Below are 15,544 nucleotides of genomic sequence, written 5' to 3' on the forward strand. Positions count from 1 at the left end.
GCAGCCACTTTGGAAGACAGTGGGCAGTATCTTATAAAACTAGACATATTCCTACCATATGATCTAGCAATCGCACGCCCTGACATTTATCCAAATGAACACTTAGTGTCCACACAAAACCCTGCACACAGAGATTTACAGCAGCTTGATTAATAAGTGCCAAAACTTCGAGGCAACCAAGATGTCCTTCTGTTTGTGAATGGGTACGTAAACGGTGGTGGATCCAGACAACAGAACATTGCTCAGCGCTAAAAGAAGCGAGCTATCAAGCCATGAGAAGACATAAGGAAAGTTAAATGCGTATTACTAAAATAATAATGTAGTAATGTAATGAAAAGGCTACATTCTATATAATTCCAACCATATGACATTCTGGAAAAGGCAAAACTAGAGACAGTAGAAAGATCAGTGTTTGCCAGGGATTGGGTGTATGGAGAGACGAACAGGCAGACCCCAGTGGATTGTTGGGGCAATGAAACTACTGTGTATGATGCTAGAGTGGTGGACACGTCGTCACACATTTGTCCAAAGCCACAGAATGCACAGCACCACGAGTGAGCCCTCATGTGAAATATGGACTTTGGGTGATGACCTGAGAATATGGGCTTGATGAACAAATATATCACTTTGCTGCTGGAATGTTCATAGTGGGGAGGTTGTGCACATGCAGGGGTGCAGAGTATGTGGGAACTCGTTACTTCCTGCTCAATTCTGCCATGAACTTAAAACTGCTCTAAAACATAAAGTTTACTAATCAAAAAAATAGGCTAAAAATATTTATTCCTGTGAGACACAGAATCAAGCAGCAGCAAGCTGGTTATCAATCATATATACTATATGCTAATACTACATGCTAATATACATACACTATATAATGCTATAAGATACTATATAATAAGAGAAAAGAAAAGTAAGCACTTCAGGGTATAGTAGGTTGAAATTCCTTAACCTGAATCCAGACAAAATGGGCTAGTTTGTAATTCCTTGTACTCTTCTTGCTCTGCCTTTTGCCGTCCAATTCATCAATTCTGTCTCACCCCTTTCATAGCATGACCTCTTTAACATATAAAACATAAATAGCTAATAAGATGCTATCGCAATTGATATTTATCAGAGAGTTTATGAAAATGGATGCCCTAAATTTAGCTAATCAATTGGCATCTGCGTGTCACTCTTGAAAATGCACCCTTTAAGGAGGCAGAGCCATGACTGAAAGAGAAATACACTTGCATTTATTTCATGCACAAGCTCAGATCAATTTGCATGTACGGCGAGAACAGGCCGGTACCTCACCTGACTTGTGGAGGCTGATGGATCGTAGATTAGGAAACAACCTGGCCAATGAATCATCAGGCTCCTCAATGGCATTCAAATGATTGTTAGCCAGGACGAGGGTATCCAGAGAAGGAAACATAACTCCTAACTTTCGTATTTCAGTCCAGTCTTGGAGGTTATTGTCTGTTATATGTAGTAGCTTAAGAGAATGACAGCAAATAGAAGGACAAGACACTGTTTCATAGTCATTAAGGCACAGGAAGAGCTCCTCCAAACTGCAGAGAGAAAAGGAGACATTTCATCGTTTAAAGCAGTTGTGTTTCTACTTCGCACCTACATTCATTTATTCGATAAATAAGTAAGTGCCCACTACATGTGAGGCCCTGGTAGGTATTGCGGAGAAAACATAATAAAGATGTCTTTCTGAAGCTTAAAATATAGCTGGGGAAACAGAGCCTAAAACACATAAAACAGCAGAGAACGATACAACCCAGGATTATTATATCCCACTAAATTAATTTTGTGCTTAAACGACTAAATGCTAAAGAAGGCAGTACTCACTCTAAGACAGCAGTTCACATAGGAGTGGAATTGAAATTGCAGTGAGAATAATCAGGGAAGACTGCATGGCCTTGAAGGAAGGCTAGACTTGCCAAAGTTGAGAGGAGATAGAGGAAAATCCCAGAAACAACGTGAACACGATGTTTGGAAACAGAAATGTTAATTATCATTTACTAAAGTCTTACCCTGAGTCAGGCAGACTGTACTGCTATTTCTGCCTGGTAACAACTGTGCCCATTTTATAGGCAAGAAAACAGAGTTCTTTCGCTCCTCAAAGGTCATATGGTCGGTAGGTGGGAGTGGGTTGTCAGAGCTCGTTCTCTGCCGTGCTAGGTGCTGCATGCAGTGACTATAAACCAGTCTCATTAGAGGGACGGTGAGAAACTCAGGAGGAATAAATGGGGTGAGCCCAGACTCAAAAGGCTTTGATAATTTCCATATTTAGACAAAGAAACTATAGTTTCACATATTTCTTTAAGCTACTTCCTTTGGATTCTCATGTGCTTATTCAAAGCTACATACAGACAGATACAAGAAAGCATTTCTAAACTGACCAACCAAAGTATAATTTCTTGTTTAAATTATTGAAAAGGGTTCCATTTTCCCATCAGGCCACCTCTGCACTTAATCATCGGAGTGTTAATATATTTTATAGATCGTATGATTTTTTTTCTTCCCAAAGAAAAGCGCTGGGGCAAAATTCTGAAATCAGGTAATCAGAAGATTAAAACGGAGAAAGGGTGGGTTGATCTAGAAATGATAAGTGCTTCTCAGGGATATTTTCTCGCCAAAGGATGGCATATCCTATGTCTTGGTGCTACTCAACACTAAACAAGTATTCCAATGAAAATGCTACTAAATTACCCTCATTCTAAGTACTTCATTTTTCTAACATCATTCTCCACCCAATCTGCTGTTCCAGCGTTTCTGAGAACAGGAGGTCCGCGGTAACGCCGTGTCCTAACAGAGATGGCCACACAGCCTGTCCCCACCGTGCTCTCTGGGCTTACTCTGGTAGCTCCTGCAGTATCGTGTGGACCGTCTCCCAGGAGGCTTTGCTGTTGTTGAGGACAAGTTTGCGAACCCCAGAGAAGGACCCAGCACATGTTCTTTCTAAAACTGACAAATTCAGAGGGTTGGAACTCAGGTTTAGAAACTCCAACTGGGGAACATTTGACACAATTTTACTGACCTGGGAAGAAAAAAAAGAAATGCATATCAGGCAGTCATCAGAGTTTTAAAACAGCAATCATGCTCATAAAGCATAGGTGAGTCAGGCGCCAGGCAAAGGGCCGCTGGCATAGGGAGTCCTGTGTCAGTGATGGTACCACAGAGGGGCGTAAGGAATTGCAACAAATCTTGGCAAATAACTTAATCGTTCTATGAACTAGTGACACAAGTGAAAATTAATGGTACAAAAGAAAGATTTTATATGTTGCCTTTGGCAAGGTTTTTGATTCTGTTCTATATGATATTCTCTTAGATAAATGGAGACGAGATCGTTTTGATGACATTTTAGGCTGCAAGTTTCTAAAGGGCTGAGAGTGGGTCATGTAATTCACTTTGAATTTCTCCTTCCTTTTGTCCTCAGTACAATATTAAGGCCAATTAAAGGTTTACTGAAGAACACGCGGCAACAGCTCAAAACTGTTCAAAACTGACATAACCACATCACTTAGCAGTTTCAACTTGTGGCGCCTGGGCGGCTCAGTCGGTTAAGCGTCGGACTTGGGCTCAGGTCATGATCTCACGGTTCATGAGTTTTAGCCCTGTGTCAAGCCTAACAGCTCAGAGCCTGGAGCCTACTTCAGATTCTGTGTCTCCCTCTCTCTCTGCCCCTCCCCGATCACATTCTGTCTCTCTCTCTAAAATAAATAATAAACATTAAAAAAATTTTAAAACAAAAGTTTCAACTTGGTTCAAAGATGACCAGATTTGGGGCGCCTAAGTGGCTCAGTCAGTTGTGTGTGTCTGACTTCAGCTCAGGTCATGATCCTGTGTTTCATGATCTATGGTTTGTGAGTTCAAGCCCTACATCGGGCCATCTGCTGTCAGCAGCCTACTTCAGATCCTCTGCCCCCTCTCTCTGTCCCTCCCCCACCCGCACTCTCTCTCAAACAAAAATTAAATAAAAAAAGACGACCAGACTTTATATACACTCAAAGCCAAGAAGCATCCATAATAGAAGAGAAAACATGATCATCAATTTAACAATTTAGCTACAACTTGGTAGGAAAGAAGATTTAAAAAAAAAAAAAAGGAAATTAGCATTATTGACCTTAACTATTTGCTCTACATAGCACTAGTCTCTTTGATTAAGCTATGTCACTCAAATCTCAAAACAACTTGCAAGATAACTATTTTCATTTTTTAAATGTTTATTTATAATTGAGACAGAGAGAAACAGAGAATGAGTGGGCGAGGGGCAGAGAGAGAGGGACACACAGAATCTGAAGCAGGCTCCAGGCTCTGAGCTGTCAGCACAGAGCCCAAGGCAGGGCTTGAACCCATGAACCGGAAGATCATGACCTGAGCCAAAGTTGGACTCTTAACCAACTGAGCCATCGAGGTGCTTCAACGATTTTCATTTTAACAAATGAAGGAAGTCAGGCTCAGAAATGTTAAATAATTTGACTAAGGTCTCAGCATCACAAAAATCCATTCTAGTATTGAAAAATCAAAGCCATGGTTCTTCCAACATACCACAACTAGTAGATTATAAATACAACCAGAAAGAAAAAAAAGGAATGAGCTTAAACAAGTATGAAGTAAATGTTCAAAGCATCAAATAGCCAGGAAATGTGGTGATTAAATGTTATGAGAAATAGGACTGTTTTCAGAGTCAAAAAAGCTGGTTTCAAACTAGGTTCCAAAACAGACTTCCTAGCTGTGTGGTCTAGTAAGTTACTTTACCCCCACCCGCAACTCTATCTCCTCATTTGTAACATAGAGACAATAGGACCCACCTGTTTCACAGGACTGTTGATGGTATTAAGTGAGATACATGTGTAAGGCACTGAACACAGTGTAGAAACTTTCCCTACCTACTCCCCAAGAGGATGTAAATTCCATGAAAGCAGGGATAGTTCACTACTGCACAGCAGGTACTTAATGTTTGCTGAATCAATTAATGGCACAAAATTATTCAATAAATGTAAATATTCCTAACACAGTAGGTATAGGATCAACCAATAATGTCAACCCTGGCTGTATATCATATGGAATATCCTAAAAAAAAAAAAAACAAAAAATTGGACTATAGTCTAATAATTCAAACAGGAAAAATGTTACAAATAAAAATATTCTTTAAAAAGTTAAAGCTAAAAAGGATCTTTGGGTAACCTTACACTAATAATAAGATTTTAGAAAATATATTAATTACATAGGCAAATGTACTTATAAAAATGTCCTAGGAGCACAGGCTGAAAAACAAACATTCGGTGAGTTTCTAGGGCAGTACACTGACTTACCTTTTTTAAATTCTAAGAAAAAAAGAAAAAGATGCCTCTAGCTAGAGTCATACAGCTGAGCCTTGAACAATGCAGAGGTTAGGGGCACCAACATCCCACAAAGTTGAAAATCTGTCTGTAAGTTTTGACTCCCCCGAAACTTTACTAATAGCCTACTGTTGACAGGAAGCCTTACCGATAATGTAGAAGGTCAATTAACTTATTTGTATGTTGTATGTATCAGAGACTGTATTCTTACAATAAAGTGAACTAGAGAAAATATTTTTTTGTTTTGCTTTTGTTTTAGTAATATGTGTTTTGCTTTCATATATAGAAAAAAAAAACTAAACTAAAAAAAGGTCCCAAATTCAACAGCCCGGTAATCCTTATTGAAGTCAAAACAGAACAGTAACAAAAATTCGCAGTTATGAAATTCGAACTGAACAAATTCTTGTGATTCTTCCCAGAAAAAAAATGCGTGCATATTCCAACATATACACTTACATCTGTAGATATTTTAAGAATTTTAACAAAAGAGATGCTCTTTTACACCTGACCATTTTTTTTTCTTTCTTTTTTTCTCTACGTTTCAAGTTTTTATTTTAATTCAAGTTCACATACAGTGTAATATCAGTTTCGGGAGAAGAATTTAGTGCTTCATCACTTACATACAACAGCCAGGGCTCATCACAAGTGCTCCCCATGATACTCATCACCCATTTAGCCCACCCTCCACCCACCGAGAAAAAGTATTAAGAAAACAATAAGAAAGAGAAAATATATTTACAGTACTGTCCTGTAAGAAGTCCGCATGTAAATGGACCGGTGCAGTTCAAACCTGTGTTGTTCATGTGCTGAAACATGGAGATGAACTTACACGACCTTCTAGGTCTCCACAATTCTATGATTTAATGGCTTCTAAAAGTGAAGAAACTAACGTTTTAAGAAAAATGGAGAAAGGGTTGTAAGATAACAATCCGTAACTTATACCCAAGCTATTCTCTGCCTCACCTGAGGGGCTAATGCCTCCCTCCTCTCAACTGCTTGGGTTAATTTCTTCTATAAAATGGTTTTGATAAGAAAGAGAGGAAAAAGGAGATGCCTTGGGAAATTCAAGTCAAAAGCTAAAAAATGCATCTTTTTTCCCACACAGATGGCCCATTTTCGAAGGATAGAGACAAATCTCTGCCTCTGCTCACAGTGTTCTACTTCTCACTCGTATTTATCTCTGTCTCTGGATGTACAGTAGCCAGTAGTTTAAGGTACAAAAGAAATTACTTATAACATCAGTGAGCATTCAAAACACTAAAAGAATAAACTATATTATTTTTTCCCACATTGCTATATCAAAAACTGGCCAAAATAAACTTACTTAATGGCCAGGGATGAATTATCTTTTTGGTGATCAGATACACAGGTTGTAATGAGGTCGAAATGTAATGTCTTAAAACTGTGACCTATGAGGCATTTGGAGCCTGGCAGAGTTTAATCAATCCTAAAAATCAATATTCCTCTGCTGTCAGTATTTGTCCCATCTCTCTGTGCTCTGATAGATATTCTAGAAGATTGGCATCAACTACAGTTAAAGCAAAGGACACAATATAAAGAAATGCTGAAAACAAAAATAAATTGGAAAAATGAAAGCCCAAACAGGAGCAGCAACAAAGATTTCTTTGAGACCTGCCCGGATGCAGACTTAGAGAGGACACGTAAGAATATACAAACAGAGCACAAATGAACCTATGACCCTCTGGCCATACATACTAATGTAGTCTGGAAAATATTTGGTGTAGACCTTTCTCTAAGCAGAGAAAAGGCTGAATTGCCTGGGGTAAACTCTGTGTTCTGATCCACAGTGACCTAGATTGTTCTTCTGAGGCACCAGCTCTATCACCGTTAAACTGTTCCCACCACTTGGTGAAAGCTTAGCTTATGTACGTGGTCAAAGCATAAAGCACAAAACCTTTGTGAAATTCTATGCTCCCAAAGAAACACGGTTAAGGGAATCAGCCTGCGAACATAGGAGGTGGGAGGATTCAGAGGAAACTGTGGTGTGGCTTGTCACCCAGGCAGGGTACAGACTCTCCCCGGAGGTTCAGCGGACCGTGGTGGGAATCGGGAGAAGGAGGGTGAACCATGCAGTTCTCGCTGCCTCTGTGCAGTGTGGACAGAGCCCGCATGTTGACTAGGCATCTCAGAGAATCAAGAAGGCACAGACTGTAATTGGTTGAACAACTATAGGAGTTGTTTAGATAAATGAATTAATAAATAAATACAGGGACAAACAGATTATTTCTTGGAACATAACTCTGCATAGATACTAACAAGTCACTTAAAAATCAAAGGACATGCATCTCAAAGAACTTGGTAAACATCTTAATAAAAATAGGAAATATAACCAGAAGCACTGTTATCAGAGTAAGAGAGACTATGAAACAGATATATAAGAAGAAAAGCTGAAGAAAACGAGGAGCAAAGGGAAGCACCAAAGGACTGAGCGGGTTTCTTAAGATCGCAGGAAAAGGTGGAGCAAGTGGTCTTGATCAATCCTTAAGATACGATCATCTTTCATCACTGCATTCAACAAACATCTAAACACCTAGTATGACACTCTGGGTGCTAGTGATAATAGAGACAAAACTCTCTACGTTGAATAAGCTCACGGTCTAGTAGGAAAACTGTCAAGTATGCAAGTAACCGCTCTACACTGTGATAAATGATCACTTTTATCAGAGCAGCAGGACACAGGCGCTGGGATAATGGGCCTCTGCCTGACTGAGAGCCAGGGAAAGTTACATAGAGGAATGATGACTTGGGCCAAGTCTTAAAAGATACATAGGAAGAGGCCAGGAAGGCAAGGAAAAAGAGCAGCAGACTGAGAATGAACAGAAGCAAGGAAGTTTTTCATGTCAAGAGTTTATCATGAGCTGCAAGAAAAAGCATGCAGCTAAAGATGGAGATAAAGCTCTGAAAGTAGCCAAGGGCCATATGGCGGAAGGCTACATTTAGAGAATTCAGACCTTAGCAACTAAAGAACTTTAAGCCGGAGAGTGTCATCATCTTATTCCATTTATGAAAAGGAGTCTAGTTGCACTATAGAAGACAGCTTATAGGAAGCAGGATAAAACCAGAAGGAGGAAAATTCATCAGGAAATGTTCTCCATAGTCTGAGCAAGAAAGAAGTTCCTAAATTAAGGCAGCAGAATGAATCAAGTAGGAAGAACTATTTTTCCCTAATTCTTTTTAATTTTTTTACTTGAGAGAGAGCAAGAGCAATAGCAAGCGAGCGTGTGAGCGAGAGCGAGAGCGAGAGCGAGAGCGAGAGCGAGAGAGAGAGAGAGAGAGAGAGAACCTTAAGCAGGCTCCCCTACTCAGCACTGAGACCCACATGGGACTCAATCCCACGACCCTGGGATCACAACCTGAGCCAAAATCAAGAGTCAGATGCTCCACTGAGCCACCCAGGCACCCCTTCTTCCCCGATTCTGACGAGTAGCTTCCACAAGGTAATGTTATCATCAGGTTGGCAATGTTATGTTGTTAATGCTTTTATTTGTGCAGTTAGTTGGACTTACTCTGAGGTCAAAGGACATCAGTTCTGTCAAACCACCTATAAGACTTAGTAAAACAAGACAAGCTCTAAAATATTTGGAGTAAATTTCAGTAATAAAAGTAAATATTTTTACAATCTTGGTTTCGAGCTCAAGCAGTTTTTATGTGAATTTATAGTAAGAAATGGTGAAGGAGTGGTATGGAATGAACACAGGATGTGGAAACGAGTGAAACAGTAGAAACTCCAGTGCACTGTTGGCAGTCTACACCTCTGTAGTCTCATTAACCTCTAGATGCCTGGAATACAGTTCTTTGGTGCTCTTCACATTAATGGAAAACAAATTATCAGTAACAATGTTAGTTGAAAAAAACCATAGAACAGCTGAAGTAGTCACTTATTTACCTTAAGACACAGAGACCAGAATCTCAGGTGACAACCAGAATTCAGCAGAATTCACCACAATGCTGCAATATAAAAACTTTACCTCGTGCCAGTCTTCCAGTTTGTTGTCAGAAAGATCTAGTTCCGACACATGAGCACAGAAGGCAGCAATTTCTTTTTCATCTCCTGCACATGTTATTCCACAGCTGTTCAACACCAGTACACTTGGGAGGTTGAGGCGATCTGAATGGGGGGCGGGGAGGTACAACATGTTCTCAATCAGCCTGATTCTTGTCTAACATACATTCAGCCCCCAGGAATCAAACAACTTAAAATTACCTGAGGACCTGGAAAATACAGAATATGACGGGATCAAAGGGTACTGAATTCAAGGGGGAACGGTCAAATATGGCCCAGGAGGAGGACAAAAGTACTGGCCTACTGCCACCTGAAAAGTCTTGTAAGCTTCCCCCCAGGGCAGGACTGCCGGTCTCTGGTACAAACCACACAGCTGTCATCCTTGCTAGGATCTCATCCTCTGAACCCTGGAAACTGTGATTCATCTGGACTCTGTCACTCTCTTCTAATTGGCCTCAATTCTTTCTGTTTTTAAATTTAGTTCAAAAGTATCATTCTGGATGGCTCTTCTCTCTCTGTCTGATGTGTATTTCCACCAGTTGCTGCCCTTGAAAATTATCTCAAACCATTAGTTAGTCTACTGTGAAATCACTCCTATTCTTCAGATTCCTATCATTGAAGAAATTCTCTTCACCTAAGTGGATTCATTAAAAATCTATGTCTCTTTTTCTCATACTTCTCTATCAATCATTTCTGTTTCATACCCATGTAGAATGTGTCCTTTATGAAAATTAGACTTTTAAATACACAAAATTATAATGGGAGAAAGTATCTCAGGGCCTTAAACTATTTAATGAATTTGGTCAAACTGAGGTAGTCAAACCTTTGCCTTGTTCAAAAATATATGTGTCAATAAAACCATCCTTCTTGTCCTAGTAAAAAGGACAGACATGAGAATTCAGCCACTCTTTCCCTATTTGGTATAAAATAAGGACTCACAAAGGAAATATTTGATTCATGGAGGCCTCAAATCATGTAATTGTCAGCTTTCAGACTGGAAATGGAGGCTGGAAAAAAATGACTAAGTAAGAAATCCACCTCTTTCTGCCATTCCAATTTATATGGAGTGATAAGACAGTTGTATGGAGGAACACAGGAACTAAAACACTGTCAATATTGATCTCCCACACTCACCAAGAACTACATCCAAGAACTATTAAATACGCATGAGGCTAAGATGTAAGCGAGAGACACATCTTGCACATTTCTAAATGCTGTAGATCTCTGCTCACACCATAACCTCTCTCCTAGATCTAGGTCTTTATCTCCTCTCTAACCAAATTCTACACTCTTAAAGAGTCAGTTCAAGTCTCATGACTTTGAACCCTTTCCTGAGTATATTAATTAACTTTCTCTCCTAAATTTGTTTCCCAATCATTGTGCCAATCATTTGGCTCAGCATGAACTGCACATAACCGTGGTATATGCTTGTAAATGGGAATATCTTGTAATCCAATTACAAGGTTGTAAGGTCTTTGAGGGCATGGGCCAGTCTTGGACGATCTTACATCCTCTAAAGTTCCTTGTCAGAACACATATTTGAAACATCACCACTCAGATACTGTTCGTACCTTATGAGTGCAACTAAGATGGCTTCTAGCCAATCTGGAGGAAAAGAGATCCCTTTAGGGTTTTTAAAAAAACTGAAGTCTGAACAAGGGAGAAAGACTATGCAATTCTAATTCCAAAATAAAAGAAATCATTTGCAAACAAGGTGATATTCTGGTTTGCTATCCTAAGAGCTAAGCTCCTGTAAATAAATGTTTTAGGCCATGTCTTTCTTACCTTTCATAGGAGAGCCCTGAGGCGTGGCTGGGACATGGACCCCCATCCCAGGACCACGACGGTAAGGGAAGTTTTCCGGACTATATTTTTCACATAGTACTTGCATAAAACTCCTTCCACTAGGTTGATCCATCTTCCTTTCCTAAAATTCTACAAGAAACCAAGAAATTATCCAAGTTACTCATTTATCATGTAAGAAACATGTATAGCAAACCAACTATTTAGAATGCACTAGCCCAGGCAGTACAGACATATAAGACACGGTCAATGTTCCTGGGAATTTACACTGTGGTGAGACCTTATGATGTAGGGAGCCTATATATGTAGACAAATGACAGCAATGCAGTCCAGTATATGATTACTGCAGTCCAGATTAACAATGCCAGAAGATGTAGATGAGGAGATAGTCATTTCCAGCCAAGAGTAATAGGAAGACTTTGGGGTTTATGTGTAAGTTAGAGGAAAAAGGACTAAAAAGAAAGATGTAAACCCAACATCAGACTAAAGAGTTTGGATGAATCTGTTGATATTTATCCATCAAAATCCATTCTCCTCTTCTTCCACCCTAAAATAATTGTATACACAGAACTCAGGGATGAGTATATGACTAGGTTCTAGCTGACGGGATAGAAGTGGTCTACGGCAGACAGCCAGAGTAAGCCCTTTGCCTCTTTCCAGGTCTCTGGCTCAGTTCTGTTGCCTAGAAAAAAAAATACCACCTTGCACTATGGGCCCAAAAAGCATACCCCAAGAAAGGAAAACAAAGAGCTGAAAGGAAGCTAACTCCCTGAGGAGTTCATGGAACTGGTCTGCCATACTGGACTGTATATCTCTGGAAATTTCTGTGAAAGATATATAATCTGTTTTATTTAAGCCAGTGTTCAATTTTTCAATTACTTAGAAATGGACCTAATCCTAACTAAAACAATGTCATTTCTTTTGGTTTTGAGTTTGGGTAGAGTCTTCAGTGTCTTACCTCAGGTTAGGGTCCAAACATACAGTAACTCTAGCATCCTCTCAGTATTCATGCAGAGGTTAAAGCAGGGAATATTAAAAATATGCTAGAGGTGCCCAGATGGCTTAGTCGGTTGAGTGTCTGACTCTTGATTTTGGCCTTGGTCATGAACCCAGGGTCATGGCATGAGCCCTGGCTCTGTGCTGAGCATGGAGCCTGTTTGAGATTCTCTTTCTCTCTTCCTCTGCCCCCTCCCCTTCTCGTGCACTCTAAAATAAATATGTAAATAAACAAAACAAAGTAAATGCTAACTTCTGACAGCCTACTAACCCATTATCTTGAGGGGCTGGCCTAGGAGCTGTATTAAATATATATCAAAATGTAGGCAACGAATTGACCTCTGTAGTTCCAACCATCAGAAACCAAGCTTTTCCTAAAATAATGAGAAAAAGGAAGATGACCAAAGAGTCCTCTAAGATGAAGGGATAACCTGTAAAAAGGTACAGCAATAAGAATGTACATTGGTCTAAAAGAAAACAGCATAAGGAGTAACTAAATAGGCACCTCAGAAGAGATCGTATGTGCTACCTTAAGAAGCTGAACTTTATTCTGTAGAAAATAAGAAGAAAATAATAGGGTATAATGAAGGGAATACAACACTTAAAACTTTTGGAAAGTTCTTCTTGCCTCTTTTTGGCTGATTCATCAAGTAGCAGACGCACAAGAGGGAGCACATACTGAAGGGAGGCAGGGAGAGGAGCTGGAGGACACCATGGAGACATAGGAGAGGCCTCAGGCGTGGACAATAAAAGCAAAAAGAAATTATTGGGACCTCATCAAAATAAAAAGCTTTTGCACAGCAAAGAAAGCCATCAACAAAAGACAACCTACTAAATAGGAAGATATTCATAAATGATATATCTCATAAGGGATTAATATTCAAAACATATAAAGAACTTCTATAACTCAACACTAAAAAAATAAAATATGGGCAGAGGACCTGAATAGACACTTTTCCAAAGAAGATGTATGGATTGCCAATAGCCCCAGGAAAAGCTAATCCTCAGGAAAATGCAAATCAAAACCACAATGAGATAACACCTCACATCACTCAGAATGGCTAGTATCAAAAAGACAAGAAATGAGGTTTGGAGAGGATGTAGAGTAAAGAGAACCCTCATGCACTACTGGTGGGAAAGTAAACTGGTGCAACCACTATGGAAAACAGTATTGAGGATCCCCTAAAAGTTAAACATAGAGATCCCATATAATCCAGTTCTTCCACGATTGAGTATTTACCCAAAGAAAATGGGAACACTAATGTGAAAAGGTATATGCACCCATATATTCACTGCAGCGTTACTTACAATAGCCAAGATATGGAAGCAATCCAAGTGCACACAGACAAATGAATGGATAAAAATGTGGTATGTATGTATACATATATACGATGGAATATTAGTCATAAAAAGAATGAGATCTTGCCATCTGGGACAACATGGATGAAGCTAAAGGGCATTATGCTCAATGAAATGAGTCAGAGAGAGAAAAACAAATAGCATATGATTTCACTTATCTATGGAATTAAAAACACAAAACAAACCAAAAAAACAGCCCTTTAAATGCAAAGAAAAACTGATGGTTGACAGAGGGGAGCTAGGTTGGGAGATGGCAAAATAAGTAAAAAGGGGGAGGGCACCTAGGTGGCTCAGTTGGTTAACTTTCAACTTCAGCTCAGCTCGTGATCTCAAGGCTTGTTTGTCTGAGCCCTGCGTCGGACTCTGTGCTGACAGCTGGGAGCCTGGAACCTGCTTCGGATTCTGTGTCTCCCTATCTCTCTGCCCCTTGCCCTGCTCACACTCTGTCTCTCTCTCAAAAATAAACAAACATTAAAAAAAATAGATAAAAAGGATTAAGAAATACAGACTTTCAGTTATAAAAACAAAAGTCATGGAGATAAGAAGTACAGCACAGGGAATATAGTCAATACTATTGTAATAATGTATGGTGACAATGCCGACTACATTGGTTGTGAGAATTGAGTGAGGGGCAGGATTGCTGTATAATATGTTGCACATGTGAAACTAATATAATATTGTATGTTAGTTACACTTCAATTAAAAATAAAGTGCAATGTTCTTATAATCTTAAAAAAAAAAACACACCAAAAACAAAAACAGGAGAGAGATGACAAGGGCCTGACATAATAAAGTGGTAGTATAAAGAGAAAGCAGGGGTAGATTCAAGGTCAATTTAGAAAGCAAGCTTTTCAGTCCAGTTTCCAAGTTAAAATATATATATACACATATATATATGTATATATATGTATATATATATACACACACATACATATATATACATATATATACACACACATACACATATATATGAATATGTGTGGGGTGTGATTGTGGGTGTATTAAAAAGCAAGTAAGCTTTTCAGGAATTATAGGGACTGAGGAAAAGATAGAGTCAAGACAGGTCCCTAGGTGACTGATGATACCATTAAGTAAAAAGAAAATATGAAGAGATTTTGTTCTGCAGAAGAAAGTGATGAATTCCACTTTAAACATGTCTAGTCTGAGGCATCTGTGGACTATCCGAAAAAGCAGTCTGCAGCTGGGCAAGAAATGTTAGCAAGCGGTGAAGATTTCTACATCATCAGGATACAGGCAACACTAATAAGAACAGCAGGACAACAGAACTGTCACGGACACTGCTGTTGAAGGGACAGGCAGAGGGAAAAGAGTCATGAAGAAAAGGAATAACCAGAGAGTAGAGTGTACAGTCAACATTTTGAGGAGCTTTATTTAGAAGGGCAGTTGACAAGAAGGGGAGGATGAAATGGACTGATAAATTAGGCAGGGACAGGAAAGAGTAGAGAATCGGGGGCACCTGTCAAGATTTTTCCTCTTAAAACAGAAGCGGGATGAACATGATTATAGATTACAGAGAAGCAGCATGTAGAGGTGAAGAGTCTAACAATGACTACTGGTATATGGTCCTAAAAGAAACCAGCAGGTATGAGCATTAAAAAACTTCTCTGAAGGCTGGGTGATGCGAGCCAGATAATATTCCAAACTATTTGCCATTGAAGTCATGTATTCCCTTCACTGTGCTACACTGGTGTACATTGCTTATACAGTCTAATTATGCTGAGTGTTAGGTATTTTCTCATGTGACTGTACGAGCTCCACCATTACATTATAAAGGGGAACACAGTGATGTTATTTTATTTCTCCAGTATTAATTCACAGCATCTGGCACAGCACACTACACAGAGCTCAATAAATGTTGGGGAGTCCTAAAATCACTAGCCTCCAGTGTCTGAGCAAGAAGATCAGAGACTTCAGGGTGGGGAGTAGGTACGTAAGCCCTACTCAATTCTACCACTTAATAGTGGTGTGTCATCAGGCAAGACGCTATTTCTCTAGGACTCAAATGTCT

The 15,544-nt window shown here is 39.4% G+C and overlaps 1 protein-coding gene across 2 annotated transcripts in view; it reads right to left on the reverse strand.

The window, feature by feature from the left end:
* Nucleotides 1-15,544, reverse strand: part of TBCEL (tubulin folding cofactor E like) — a 73,998-nt gene that overhangs the window by 36,888 nt on the left and 21,566 nt on the right. For both annotated transcript variants that reach the window (XM_029957734.1, XM_029957733.1), the window contains 4 exons: nucleotides 11,143-11,292; nucleotides 9,323-9,462; nucleotides 2,847-3,028; nucleotides 1,294-1,550 (listed from right to left, as the gene is read on the reverse strand). In XM_029957734.1, coding sequence (XP_029813594.1) covers nucleotides 1,294-1,550; nucleotides 2,847-3,028; nucleotides 9,323-9,462; nucleotides 11,143-11,275 — 712 coding nt within the window. In that variant the 5' untranslated portion in view covers nucleotides 11,276-11,292. The remainder of the gene's footprint in view (nucleotides 1-1,293; nucleotides 1,551-2,846; nucleotides 3,029-9,322; nucleotides 9,463-11,142; nucleotides 11,293-15,544) is intronic.

This window comes from Suricata suricatta, chromosome 11, assembly GCF_006229205.1.
Source record: "Suricata suricatta isolate VVHF042 chromosome 11, meerkat_22Aug2017_6uvM2_HiC, whole genome shotgun sequence".
In the NCBI taxonomy this organism is placed as follows: Eukaryota; Metazoa; Chordata; class Mammalia; order Carnivora; family Herpestidae; genus Suricata; species Suricata suricatta.